Source organism: Pyxicephalus adspersus, chromosome 2 (assembly GCF_032062135.1).
Source record: "Pyxicephalus adspersus chromosome 2, UCB_Pads_2.0, whole genome shotgun sequence".
Classification (NCBI taxonomy): domain Eukaryota; kingdom Metazoa; phylum Chordata; class Amphibia; order Anura; family Pyxicephalidae; genus Pyxicephalus; species Pyxicephalus adspersus.
In genome coordinates, this window is record NC_092859.1 from 27,384,627 (window position 1) to 27,396,626 (window position 12,000).

General features: G+C 41.0%; 1 protein-coding gene across 2 annotated transcripts; it reads right to left on the minus strand.

The window, feature by feature from the left end:
* Window positions 1-224: 224 nt before the first annotated feature.
* Window positions 225-11,402, minus strand: PRDM4 (PR/SET domain 4). 2 transcript variants are annotated; one of them, XM_072400157.1, is made up of 12 exons: window positions 11,212-11,402; window positions 10,197-10,321; window positions 8,995-9,128; window positions 7,253-7,438; window positions 5,878-6,651; window positions 5,512-5,661; window positions 5,257-5,375; window positions 3,332-3,417; window positions 3,114-3,241; window positions 1,998-2,321; window positions 1,582-1,750; window positions 225-706 (listed from the first exon to the last, which is right to left on the minus strand). In XM_072400157.1, the coding sequence occupies exons 3-12, from the start codon at window positions 9,125-9,127 to the stop codon at window positions 421-423; spliced, it is 2,355 nt and encodes a 784-aa protein (XP_072256258.1). In that variant the 5' UTR covers window position 9,128; window positions 10,197-10,321; window positions 11,212-11,402; the 3' UTR covers window positions 225-420. The 2 variants fall into 2 exon arrangements, with proteins under 2 accessions (XP_072256258.1, XP_072256257.1); XM_072400156.1 differs by having other exon boundaries at window positions 10,169-10,321.
* Between the last annotated feature and the right edge of the window lie 598 nt (window positions 11,403-12,000).

Genomic DNA, 12,000 nt, shown 5'->3' on the forward strand with positions numbered 1-12,000 from the left:
TTTTAATAGATGAAGAGTTTGTTAGGGGGATGTTTTACCAACAAAAAAAATGTTTTCCCTACCTCCAGTACTAAGATTTACTCTGCTCTATCACATCGATCTGCCCTGTATAGTGAGTGGGTCACTCACTATACAGTTTCTACCACTGCAGCAGAGTAAAACTTGCAAGTCTTGTCGTATACTCTGTTCACTAATGATCAATGGGGGAAATAGACAATATTAAACAGAATGTTCACATTTTCTTTTATTTATATATGGATACATCAATATGTACACAAATTAACATTGAAGCTCCTTCTATACATCTTGGAACCAGCATAAAAAAATATTTACGGTTTCCTTCTAATCGTGCACAGTGAATTCAGTCCAATGAGAAAGGCGCGACAATAAATAAAATAAATAGCGTCCACACCACTAATGTCACGTATGAGCTAGATTCCCGTCAGTATTAAATACATTGCAGTCTGAATTTAGTAACTCCTCTTCCTCAGAGTCCTCGTCTTCCTCATCTGCGTCAGTGAGAGGTGCCATGGTGGGGCCCTTGCAGATCTTAAGGTGTCGAGTGAGGTGGTATTTAGTGAGAAAGGCATTTGAACATTTCTCGCATACATAGTCCCTCTTACCTTCATGGGAATTTAGGTGTTTCTTCAGTTGGTTAGTCCTGCAGAAGTGCTTTTCCCATTTTGGACACTTGATTTGTCGTTCACTAGTGGAAGGAGATAAAAGATGAAATATATTTTAGTAATGGTATACTAGATTTTATTAGAAGCCACAGAATTTATAACGCAGGTGCAATACCAGACTGGTCAGACAGCCCAAATCTAACAACTGTCTGGTAAACTGTAAAAGTGTGGCAGTGGTAAAGTTATGTGGCAGTACCACTCCTATATACTGTATAGGTGTATTGGTGTTTCCAGTGAAGGAAATAGTGAATGCAACAGCATACAGTTTTTTACAAATGTGCTCCATGACCATTGATCACATCCCGGATGAACCAGTATGCCTATTGTAAGGTAGGTCATTGTACCCACCTTCAGTACCTGATCCAACAAATGCAAAGTTCCATTGGATACACTCCTAAATCTTATTGAAAGGCTTCCCAGTAAAGTGAAGGCTGTTACAGGGTGGGAAGGGGACATAAGTATGCCATACTGACATCCATGACCATTTAGTCTAGATTTGTTTTTGATTTGTTTGTTTTTTAAGTCTCCAAAGAGTCTAAAAGCACTGGGAGTGCTGGATTTGCTAACAAACAGTGCTATGTGCTGTGAAGAAAAGTAATTGAGCCCCAGCAGTGAAAATGCCTCCTCCCCCCGGGTGCAACAGAGCTGTGTTTTATTGTTGCTTATGTCATAGAATGTTCAAGTTGTTTTTTTTAGAAAGTGCACAACTTTTCTTTAAAACCTTTTTATTCTAGGTGTAATCATATTTAAACAACCAATTTCTAACCTAAAGCAGCTGCATACAATCTAAGAAATTTGGAAGTCCAATTCCTGGAAAAAATTGAGAACTTTTAGTCCCAAACCAAGCCTTTAGGTTGTCCAGACAAAGCCTGGTTATCAATTTGACACTGCTTCTTACCGGGTGTGAGTGAGCATATGCTGTTTAAGGTCCTGCCTCCGCATGAACATCTTTTCACAGAAGTCACACTTCAGGTTCTTTTCACCTGTGTGGGTCACCATATGTGAGGCTAAGTGAGATTTCTGTGTGAATAATTTGTCACAAAGACTGCAGCGATGATTCTTCTGTCCTGTGTAAAGATCCAGGCATTCAGCATTAAAATAAGTCCAACAGATCCCACAGGAGGGGAAAGAAGTAGTAGGCTATCGATTTCAGGGGCACAACTTAAAATGAATAAAAATATTGTGAAACATTGTGCAATTACTGCTTTACATTTTTGATTCTCCTCTTTAATGTGCCATTTTGAATTTGGTGACAAGGATTGTAGAATGTCCATCAAAAATAAGTATTTAAGATGTGCAGTGGGTTTGTCTTACCTGTGTGTATACGCAGATGAGTGCGTAGGTTGCTCGGGTCACTGAAAGCTTTGCTGCAGAACTCACATTTGTGTGGTTTCATGCCCATGTGCCCCATGTAGTGTACATTAAGCTTGGAGGATGAGGAGAAGGAACGAGGGCACACTGAACACTTCCACTTGCGCTCCTTGCTGGGGGTCAGGGCTTGGCTGGTGTCCTCACTGCTCAGGGTCTCGCTGGGGAGGTGACTGTTCACATGACTGGTGAGGTGAGCCTTAAATTCAGCATATGATGAGCACTCCTTCCCACAGTGACATAGCAGCATCTCTGGCTGCTCAGGCACACCTAACAAAAGCAAGTCACCATTTTCAAAACAGGGATTTAAAAGAACAAAAACAACAGAACACTGAGCAACAGAATCACTGAGCATTCCCCCCCAAAAGACTATGTTTTCACATACTACTGTGAATAATAAACTAGAGGTAGAAGGAAAAAACTGTACGACAAGCTGTTCCATCTCCCCCCCAAAAAAATAGATAGTTCTGCTTCATTGATTTGCAGGACCTAAGGATTGAAACTAAGGCTCAGTGTCTGAGCCTAAAACAGGCCGGACAACTTTCTTTTCCACAGTTGAATATTACCCAATTGAGTTCATATACTGGGAGTAACATGCAATTCCCCGGATTTGATTGTACTGAGCACTTCTAAAAAATCTGATAGACACAATGGAGAATGAGTGGCATAGCAGTTCTTCTAATAGATTCTATGCCTTTGCTCTGAATGGTTACTGATAAAAGGAGAGAGCAGAAGGAGGAACCTCTCCTACTCTTCACTAGTAAATCATAGGCTGGAATGGCAATATGGCCGACATTTATTTTTATTAACTGCAGCTAGAGATATGTCCTGGACTTCTAAAACATAAGAATAGCAACACAGAGCTTACATTTATAGTTTATGTAGTGGTATCACAGAATTGGGCACACACACATAGCCATCATTGAAATAAGTCACCCTCTCCCTATGCATGTACAGAAAATCCTCCCTAAACCAGAAAAGTATTTCAGACTGTGGCTAGTTGGTTGGCTGGGCTTGGCTGTCAAAAAGGTTTAGGATTCAATTGCTCTACATTCACCGTACCCATCTGCTGAGCATAGTCCCGGCTGTAATAGAAAAGCAGTTCTTCTTGTGCAGGGATATCTTGAGATGTGCAGAAATAGATCTTGCCATTGTGTGGGTACGCTTCCAGGTTCTGTTCCTCCGGGTTCCTGGTAGAAAAAAAAAAATACAGAACCAGAGATCAGGGGTTTGTGGAAAAAGATTTCATTGCTCAGCAGGTTTATTGTATCCTTCCATACCTTGCTTTCCGGACAAACATCATCCAGTTACATTCATTTTCGTCTGTCGTTATGATGCAGAATTCCATCACATTGTTGTCGTACATCTGAAAACAGAATAGTGTCTTAGGAACCCTCAACAAAGTTAGCTGAATTTGAAAGTTAAACTTCATCCATTTAGGAACTAGGAACCAACTAGGAAGTGACGGGAAATCACTCATCACGTGAAGTGATGTGAAAACATCGTCCTTCATGTCCATTAAGGGAGAAAGGAAAACCTTTGCCTTGGGGTTATGCTGCTGTGTACTGTAAAATTAGAGAAATAATAAATAAAACAACACAGACCAGCCCTGGACTTAGCTGGTTTACCCTTACTGCTGCTTCTGCCCTTTAGAGCCACATGGAATTCTGAATCCTCCTTTATACTGCTCAGCTACACTCACATTTGGCTATCAGACTCATCTGCTGCCAGACGTGGTTGGTATTAGAGGTCTTCTACTTTTACTTTATTGGGTTTACTGCAAGACAGTAACATGTCTAGTCAGGAAAAAAGGGACAGGTCTGCTGTTACTGCAGGGTCCATCAAGACTTCTGATAGGGTTCAACAAAGCCCTATTTAGCAGGTTCAGGAAGGTGCAAACAGGAAATCTCCTTCCATTGAGATTCTTGTTCCACTTCCACCAAGAATTCCCCTCATGTGGAAAATTTGACAGGGCTGTGACCACCATGGCTTGCCAGTGGGTTTACCTTTATATTTGAGGACACACGGTTTCTCTCCAATTTAATTTACACTTCTTTCTCTGAGAAAGCACAACGCCCTGTAGTGCCATTCTTAGTGGCAACATCTAAGGCAGATCTAGAAAAGAATCTAATTTCTCCAAGTCCAGCAGCCAAGTATGATAATCAGAGGGTTTTACACAAAAAGGCAAGGAGCCTTTAACAAAAGATCATAAAGAATTAAACTCTGACATCCAAACATTCTAGTAAAGCAGGGCTAACTGGAGACTGCTCTGAAGATTTAACTCACACAACCAAACTTTAGAAAAAGCAGCGTCATAGCCAGGACCGAGTTTTGAAGAGGAACTAAACTTGCCAGTTTTGGTCAGCTTTTGAGGAACACACCTACTTTTTTTCTTAGTGACCTACAGCAATGACAGGTCCAGGATTGTCACATGCCTTTCTGAACAGAAACATCCCAGTGCAGAAAGTGAAGGGGGGCCAAGAGTAGTATATCGGAGTGTTTCCATGGAAAACTAACAAAAGCCAAGTGTTGGGGTTGGGTTGTATGACCTCAACTATCTCACAGACTTACTTAGGCCATAGACTCGGAGGTCTCCATTACCAAGGGCAGATCAGAGATAGATTCTGTATGGTAAGTCGCTTAACTTATCTTAAGGTTAAATGTCACCTAATATCTTGATAGGTCATCCTAGCCAACAAGTTAGGAGATGGTATTTGGTCTGCAATTGGTAGCAGATGAAGGTTTGGTGGCTGGAGGCGATCAGTATTTCTCTTGGCTCCGCAGAGCAACAGCAGAAATGGTAAGATGATTTTTCTAAGATATAAAGATGGTAAAATAATATATAACGATGAAAAGTATTGAGAAAAATATGGCGAAAGACTCACCAGATGATGTTAGTATTTTGTCCCCCTGTGTTAACCCATAAAAAATGCCAATGCCTCCAGCTCTGGAAAGCATTGTAAACTGATACCAGACTGTGGCATGGACAGTAACTTATGCAATATTCATTAAAGGAGGGCATTTCTAGGCCGTGTTCTGCATCTCCCAGTCTACAGTAGTCCAAATGTGACCTTGAATCAGAATGAAAACTGATATATAGACGAATCAGACCCTACAGAGATGTAGCATTTTTTTTTTTTATTTTACTCAGGCATACACTAAAATTTATGGCAGTCACGAACAATAACATTCTTCACAGACATACCTTCCAGATGTGATTGGCAGATTTATCAGTCCAGCCTGCAACTTCCAAGGACTGACTCTCTTGTCCTATTAAGGGGCCAAAGCAGGTTCTGACTGGGATGTTTTCTTGGGTCCACACACCTAAAGGTAATGTAAAATAAGTAACTAAACAGACTACTTGGTTGGAGATTAACAATCTTCATTTTCTTTAATAAATGTTAAAAAAAGAAAAAGCACACTTTGGAGAGTCTATTACTTTGTCAGTTTATATCCTTACCTACGTCTGCCCCTGTGACAGACTGCCTCAGGACCAGCTGCTTGGGAAGGGACAGACGTGCTCGGCTCTCAATGGGGTTATCAGGTATAAAGGTGACTGGGCCATGTTCTGGGCATTCTGAGGGATACGCTCGGTTGCACAGTGTACACCCTAAAAGCAGGAAACAGTTTAAAAGAAAGCTGGATACAAAAGAGCTTAAAAAAAACACTGCAATCAAATCAATACATGCAGGTAAAAAGCTCACAAAAATAACACAAGCATAATCGTTGAGCTTCCACATACAAAGAAAGTTGTCTCTAATAACACAATAAAATTAAAGTTTACAATTACACGTACAGTTAGACATTCTATCAGAGACCTACTCACATATTGTAAAGAGAGTTGCTATGTTCTCCTTGTTGGAGTTTGAGTCAATCTGCAAGGACGATGGGACAAAAGTCAGATTGCCAGCATCGACATGCCCGCCTGTCAGCGACACTTCCTGCGTAATGGAAGACACTGTAACTGGCTCCAAGCTCATGGCACCCCCGTGTAGCGATACTGAGGTCAAAGAGGAGAGCTGATGTGAGGTAGACAGTGCTACGCTGACAGGGTTACTGTTCAAGGCCACATTATGTATGGCATCGCCAAGCGAGTTTTCCGTAATGGCAGATCGGGACCCCATGTGGTGTTCACTCTCCATGACAACAGGAAGCTCCAGTGATGCGCTGTGTAATGGCAGGACACCAGAGTGGCCCACAGCATCTGGAGGTAGATTGGCATCAACAGTGAGAGACTCATGGGAGCGAGACACACTGGAGATCTGTGAGTGCTCCCTGGTCACGCCATCTATAGTTAGTTCCTCTGTAATCCGATCAGAAGTAATAGGGCTGTTCACCCGGGACACATTGTCCATACTGATCCCGGCATCCAGTGCCACCTCGTGCCCATCACTTGGATGTAAGCTCTGACCGGCATGTCCGCCAACTGTCCTGTCCAGAGACACCATTCCCGTCTCTAGCCCGACAGAACCACCGGATTGGTATGGATCCAGCGACTGAGAGTTGTTGGACACAGAAAGGCCTCCACTACCGTCGACATTCAGGGAGCTAGGATGTATGTACTGAGGTGGGGGGCGGTCTGCTAAATAGGACAATATTCCTGTAAAGGTACAAAAACAGGACAAACAAGCTCTTAACATACAGTTACCAGAGAAAGTTCAATGTAGAACCAAGTCCATTGGTGGACCTATATACCAGTTGTTATATACTGCAGTTAGATCACCTAAAAGTTTTTCATTTCTCCTAAAAAACTGACTGTGCAGTTCACAAGTTGGCACATCTTCTATGTAGTGACACAGCAGCCTTCCCTCATTTCAATCCCTAATGTAAACAAAGAGCAAGAAATAATCATAACCTGAGAACAGTTTCTCTTTAAAAATTCTCACTCAAGAAAAAAAAAAAGTCTACTTAATACAGCCATTTGCCAATCCCCTATTAACTTCCTAGTGAGAGGGACAATGGGAATGCAATGTAAAAAGAAGAGCAGCCCACATAGCGGGCAAGAAGATATCTGGTGACCTTTACTGTTGGGGTTTTTAATATCACTGTGACTCTTCACATTCCTTTCCTTCAAAATAAAGTAACAGCTTGCAATAACATGCCTGTAGCTGGGATGGTTTCAGTCATCTGCTCCACACTGCCCTAGTTCAAACTATAACATTATGACACACTTTTCATAATAAAAAAAATGTATTAGTTACCAGGCAGTATGTGGCGGAAGTAGCTGCTTTCTAGATGTGGATATGGCGGTGGCGGCAATGAGTAATTTCTCTCTGGTAGGCCACACATTACACCTCTCTCTCCAATGCCCATAGGAAGCATGACAGACAGGGCAGAAGGAAGAGAGCTTATAGATGGACCAATGTTGGGGATGGCCACAGGCAGACCTGTAAAATATAATAAAAATTAAAAAAAAAAAAAAATCAATAAAATAAAATATATATCCCACGATTGAAGGTCAAACCTAGCCATACTTTAAATTTCAGCTCTGGGTTTTCACTAGGTAACTACCTTAAAATTTTTCCAAGGCTCAACTTTCCTGGAAAAAGTTTTATTTCAGCTACATATCAGGCACTTTATTCTGCTGAATGATGAGTGCCATCAGGGAATACCACTGCCTTAAACGGGTGTATGTGGTCAACAATATTTAAATAGGTGGTTTGCCAGGACACCAAATTTTCCCAAAATCACATAGCCTCCTTTGGCCTGCTTTCTTCTCAAAGGCAATACTGCTGCCATCTCATCTCCTTGTGAATGACACACAATCAGTCAGCAATTAACATAATCTATAATATATATAATAGATATAATACATTGGACAAGATGCCTTTCTTCTATTGTTTCACGGTCCATTTCTAGTGCTTATCTCTCCATTGTAGGCATTTGACTGGTCTGAAATTATGCAGCCCTATATGTAGGAAACTGTACTGTGTGTTCTGTATGTGGGATTGGATCTAACAGTCTAACCTATTCTCCCCACACACAATGATGAGTCCTGGGTGGCCACCACCCCGTCACTGGTTGTCCTTTTTCTTCAATAGGTACCAACCACACTGGGAACCTATGGCCTGCCATTTTAGAGATGCTCTCATCCAGTCATCTACCATTGGAATTTGGCAAAATATGATCAGATCCGTACACTTTTATGCATGTTATTGTGGCTAATCTCCCGGTGGCAGGGGTAACTGTTTACATATATTTGTTTTGATCTACCTTATAGAAGATTTATTGGAAAACTGTAATAGCATAATGTAGGCTACATTTAACTGCAGCTGAAGAGAACAAGCCACCATTAGGGTACATGGGAAGTTTTTAAGTGATTGGAAATTATGGGGAAAAAAAAAAAAAAACATCAGCCAATAAGTTTTCTATCATTTAATTCAATTAAGCAATATTGACTGCATTAATTACTAAATGCATCAAGTGTATCTACCACCAGAGTTTACAGCTGAAGTTTAGTCTTCCTATATTTTGCTTTACTTGGTCCCTTCTCTGCCAATCAGTCCTGATATAAGCAGTAGGATATAATGCTAAACCTCCATGATTAAAAAGATCCAAAACCTAATTAAATAAAATGGCAGACCTGGACAGTCAAGCTGCAGAGACAAGTGTTAGATGACCCTGGGCACTCTCCAGACAGACAAATGAAAAGCTCAAAGTGTGCAGTGAAACCATTGTAAGCAAAGGATATAATATTATAATTGTTGCCATTCTTCTGCAGGGGTTCAGTTACAAGCTCTGTTAATAAAGTTGGGCTATGGGTTCAGAAGCAGTGGGTGTTGAGCTTGTGCAGATCTACAGAAACAGACCTGCTAGGCCTACACCACTGAGCATACGTTAAAGAAAAGCCAGCAATTGTATACAGTTTCAGAATGGAAAACAGACTTTAAAAAACGAAAACATTATTGAAATGAAATAGGCACATACAAGTGACCCTCTGTACCTGGTGTGGTGAGAGCATTGTGTGGCGGAGAGGCTGTAAGCCCAAGGTGGTTTCCTGAGACAGGCATAGCATTGGCAACCGAAGAGGAGGTAAGCTGGTCCATGCCCACAGCGCTCAAATTCAACTCATTCATCCTGCAGAAGTAAAAAATAAACATTCACACTTAAGCTGTGTCACCAACGTAAAAAAAAAAAAAAAAAAAATATTTTATGTGCCATACTAATCCAAACCGTTTTTCTCTTGTTTCAAAAAAACATATGAAATTGGTGTGTAGCCATACCGTTGTGCTGTAGAGAGAGGAGCCTACAAGTGAAAACACTCCCATCCATCATACAGATTTTTTTGTAGGACATTAAAGTCACTCTGCTCCCAGAAATAGTGAAAACCACCAGCAGTCTCCACTTCAGATTGACTACATAAATTTGCATTTTTTAAAGTAAAATGAACACACTATATAAGAAAATATATTACTCAAATATGAGTATGGGCTTGTTTCTCTTTTTTAAATCTTAAGATCTCTTTTAACTTCTTTTACAAAAAAGGATCATAATATCAGACCAGACCATTTCTCTGCAGGATAAAGCTGGCAATGCCATTGTCACATCTTACAGAGAGCCCTACAACAGGGATCTATGTGTTCTTCTTGCCTTTTCATCGGTTAGATGTCCACAACAAATGGACTTTTCCTTTAGGCCAGATTTTCTGTACCTTTTTTAACAAGGGGGGGGGGGCTTGAAATAACTTTTGGGTCTTAAGGAACTTCTACTATAATTACCTTATCTACAGCTCACAGTATATTAGTGTGGCAGTCAGTAGGAAGAATGGCCAGTGGGAACAATGTCACCCTTAGATATAGCCAAAAGATCATCTGTGTCACCTGAGAGGCATAAAATTGCTCAAAAATCAAGGAAGCCCTAGCAATCTCTGGAGGAACTATTAGGAGGATAAACTGATAGTAACAGTAAAAAGATGAAGACATTTTCCCACAGAACTGGAAAACCTGGACTATTCAAGGAGTCCGCATTTCATTTTTCGTTTACCAGTTAAGGAAAATGGAAAACAATAACCGGTTTACTATAAAACAAATGACATTTGTGAACAGTAACAATACATTTTGAACATTTCTGTGATTGGCCTAACTAGCATAATACATAGAGCTTAGCATAATACATACATTGGCCTAACTAGCACAATACCAGCACCTGTTTCACTTTGTGTACGCTGCCAGTTTCATTGTGGAATAAATCTTGCCGCAGGATAGAATGACAGACTCTGCAAGTCACGAGCAGCCTCCATATTACTGGCTGGAGAGAAGGTGATTGGGGGCCTGCAAGGCAAACACAAGATGATAAATAACCCATTGACAATCACTAGAACAAGAAATGATAGTTCACAGAAATAGTAATAAAAGATTTTAAACTGCAATTTGATGGATGCTATCTATGTGCTTCCAAAAATGTTCTCCTAGCAACGTCCCAATGTGACAAAATGATTTTCTCATGAGAATAAAACAAACAGGTTAGTGAAAGATAAAGACTGCTTGGCTGTTACATCTGACTCTAAATAGACAAACTCTGCCACTTCCTGCTGGGGAGATTCACCTTCTGTACTAGCACTGATGAGAAATCTTGAGACCAGGACCGGTGTTGTACTGACAACTAAGATGGGATTTTCCTTACTTCTGAGAGATTTCCTTCTACTTCCTGCTGGGACAGAAAATAAAGGGCCATCACAGCACCTCCAACATTTAGCATTGCTCCATCACACACCCAGCCCATGGTGGGACATTTTATACAGCTACTCAGAGAGGCCTGATCAATCATTGTACAGCACTGCGTAGTATGTTGGCGCTATTTAAATCCTGATTATTAATAATAATTTGTGAGAAATAAATAACACTGGGCTACTCTTCAGTACTACCATTAGGTTTCTATTATTTTCTAGAACCAATGCCAGAATTGTCTGCACTTTGCTCAAACATCCATACTTGTCAGAAACATACATCCATGCTATATGTGGTAACCCATAGCAACCAATCAGTATCTGCTGACCACCTAGCTTCAGTAAAAAGAATTGTAATTGGTTGTCATAGGACACTGCTCTGTGTAGACTGCTCTGTGTACTACCCGATTTATTAACACATAATAAAGGCCATATAAGGTCCAAGCTCCCTGTGACACGAAAAAAATGACAGGCATATCATATAATAACACACACCCAGGAGAACAAGGCATGTTGGGATCTCCGCTCCAACACCGGATAAAGAACGTCCGGCTCTTCTAAGGCCCGCTAGACAATGCAGAGGGGCCATACGACTCCATACCACCTGCTACTCATATCCCTTACCAATACAACCCCTCTGCCCCATCATCTCCTCCTCACAGATCTTTAGCTCTCCACTCCCAAGATGGCGCACACGGAAGCGACGTCACGTCCGAGGGCCCGTCCAATCACTGAGAGCCAAAGGGTCAGGCCACGGAGGAGTGGGCGGGGAATACTTAAGACGCGCTTCTCTGAAATCTAAAGTGTTACTATGGAGATGGGAGGATGCTGAGGCTTGTGTTGTGTTTCTGGTCCTCTGTGTTCCAGAGGGTTGTCACCAGAAAGAGCAACACAGTCTGGGACGGCATACATAATATAATAAATTTGTATAATATAACACTGCCCTCTGTGTGCCAGACACAGCCTGAACTATGAGCACAATGTACAGTAAAATGTGACATATATGTCAGTACATTACATTGTATATACTATAATATAATTTAATATAATGCTGCACTTTTGTATCCGACACGACCTGGGCATATTATATGTTATATAATATAACAATATAATTTAACAATTGCCACTTTCCACCAAAATAAAAAACACTTCCTCCCTTCCCAGTACATTGTAGACCGCAGAAGGATCAGTATGGTTGTGTAGTCAGACATACAAGATGTAAGTGTGTGTTGGGGCCTGGCATTACACACAGGTTGTGTGACAGAAGTCCTGAAACATACTTTA

What these genes read in the sequence shown, in the direction of transcription:
- PRDM4 (XM_072400156.1), bottom strand. An exon ending in GGACTATGCTCAGCAGATGG is followed by an intron (nt 2,322 to 3,113) that starts GTACGGTGAATG and finishes TGCTTTTGTTAG; the next exon opens with GTGTGCCTGAGCAGCCAGAG. An exon ending in CATATGCTCACTCACACCCG is followed by an intron (nt 707 to 1,581) that starts GTAAGAAGCAGT and finishes TCCTTCCACTAG; the next exon opens with TGAACGACAAATCAAGTGTC.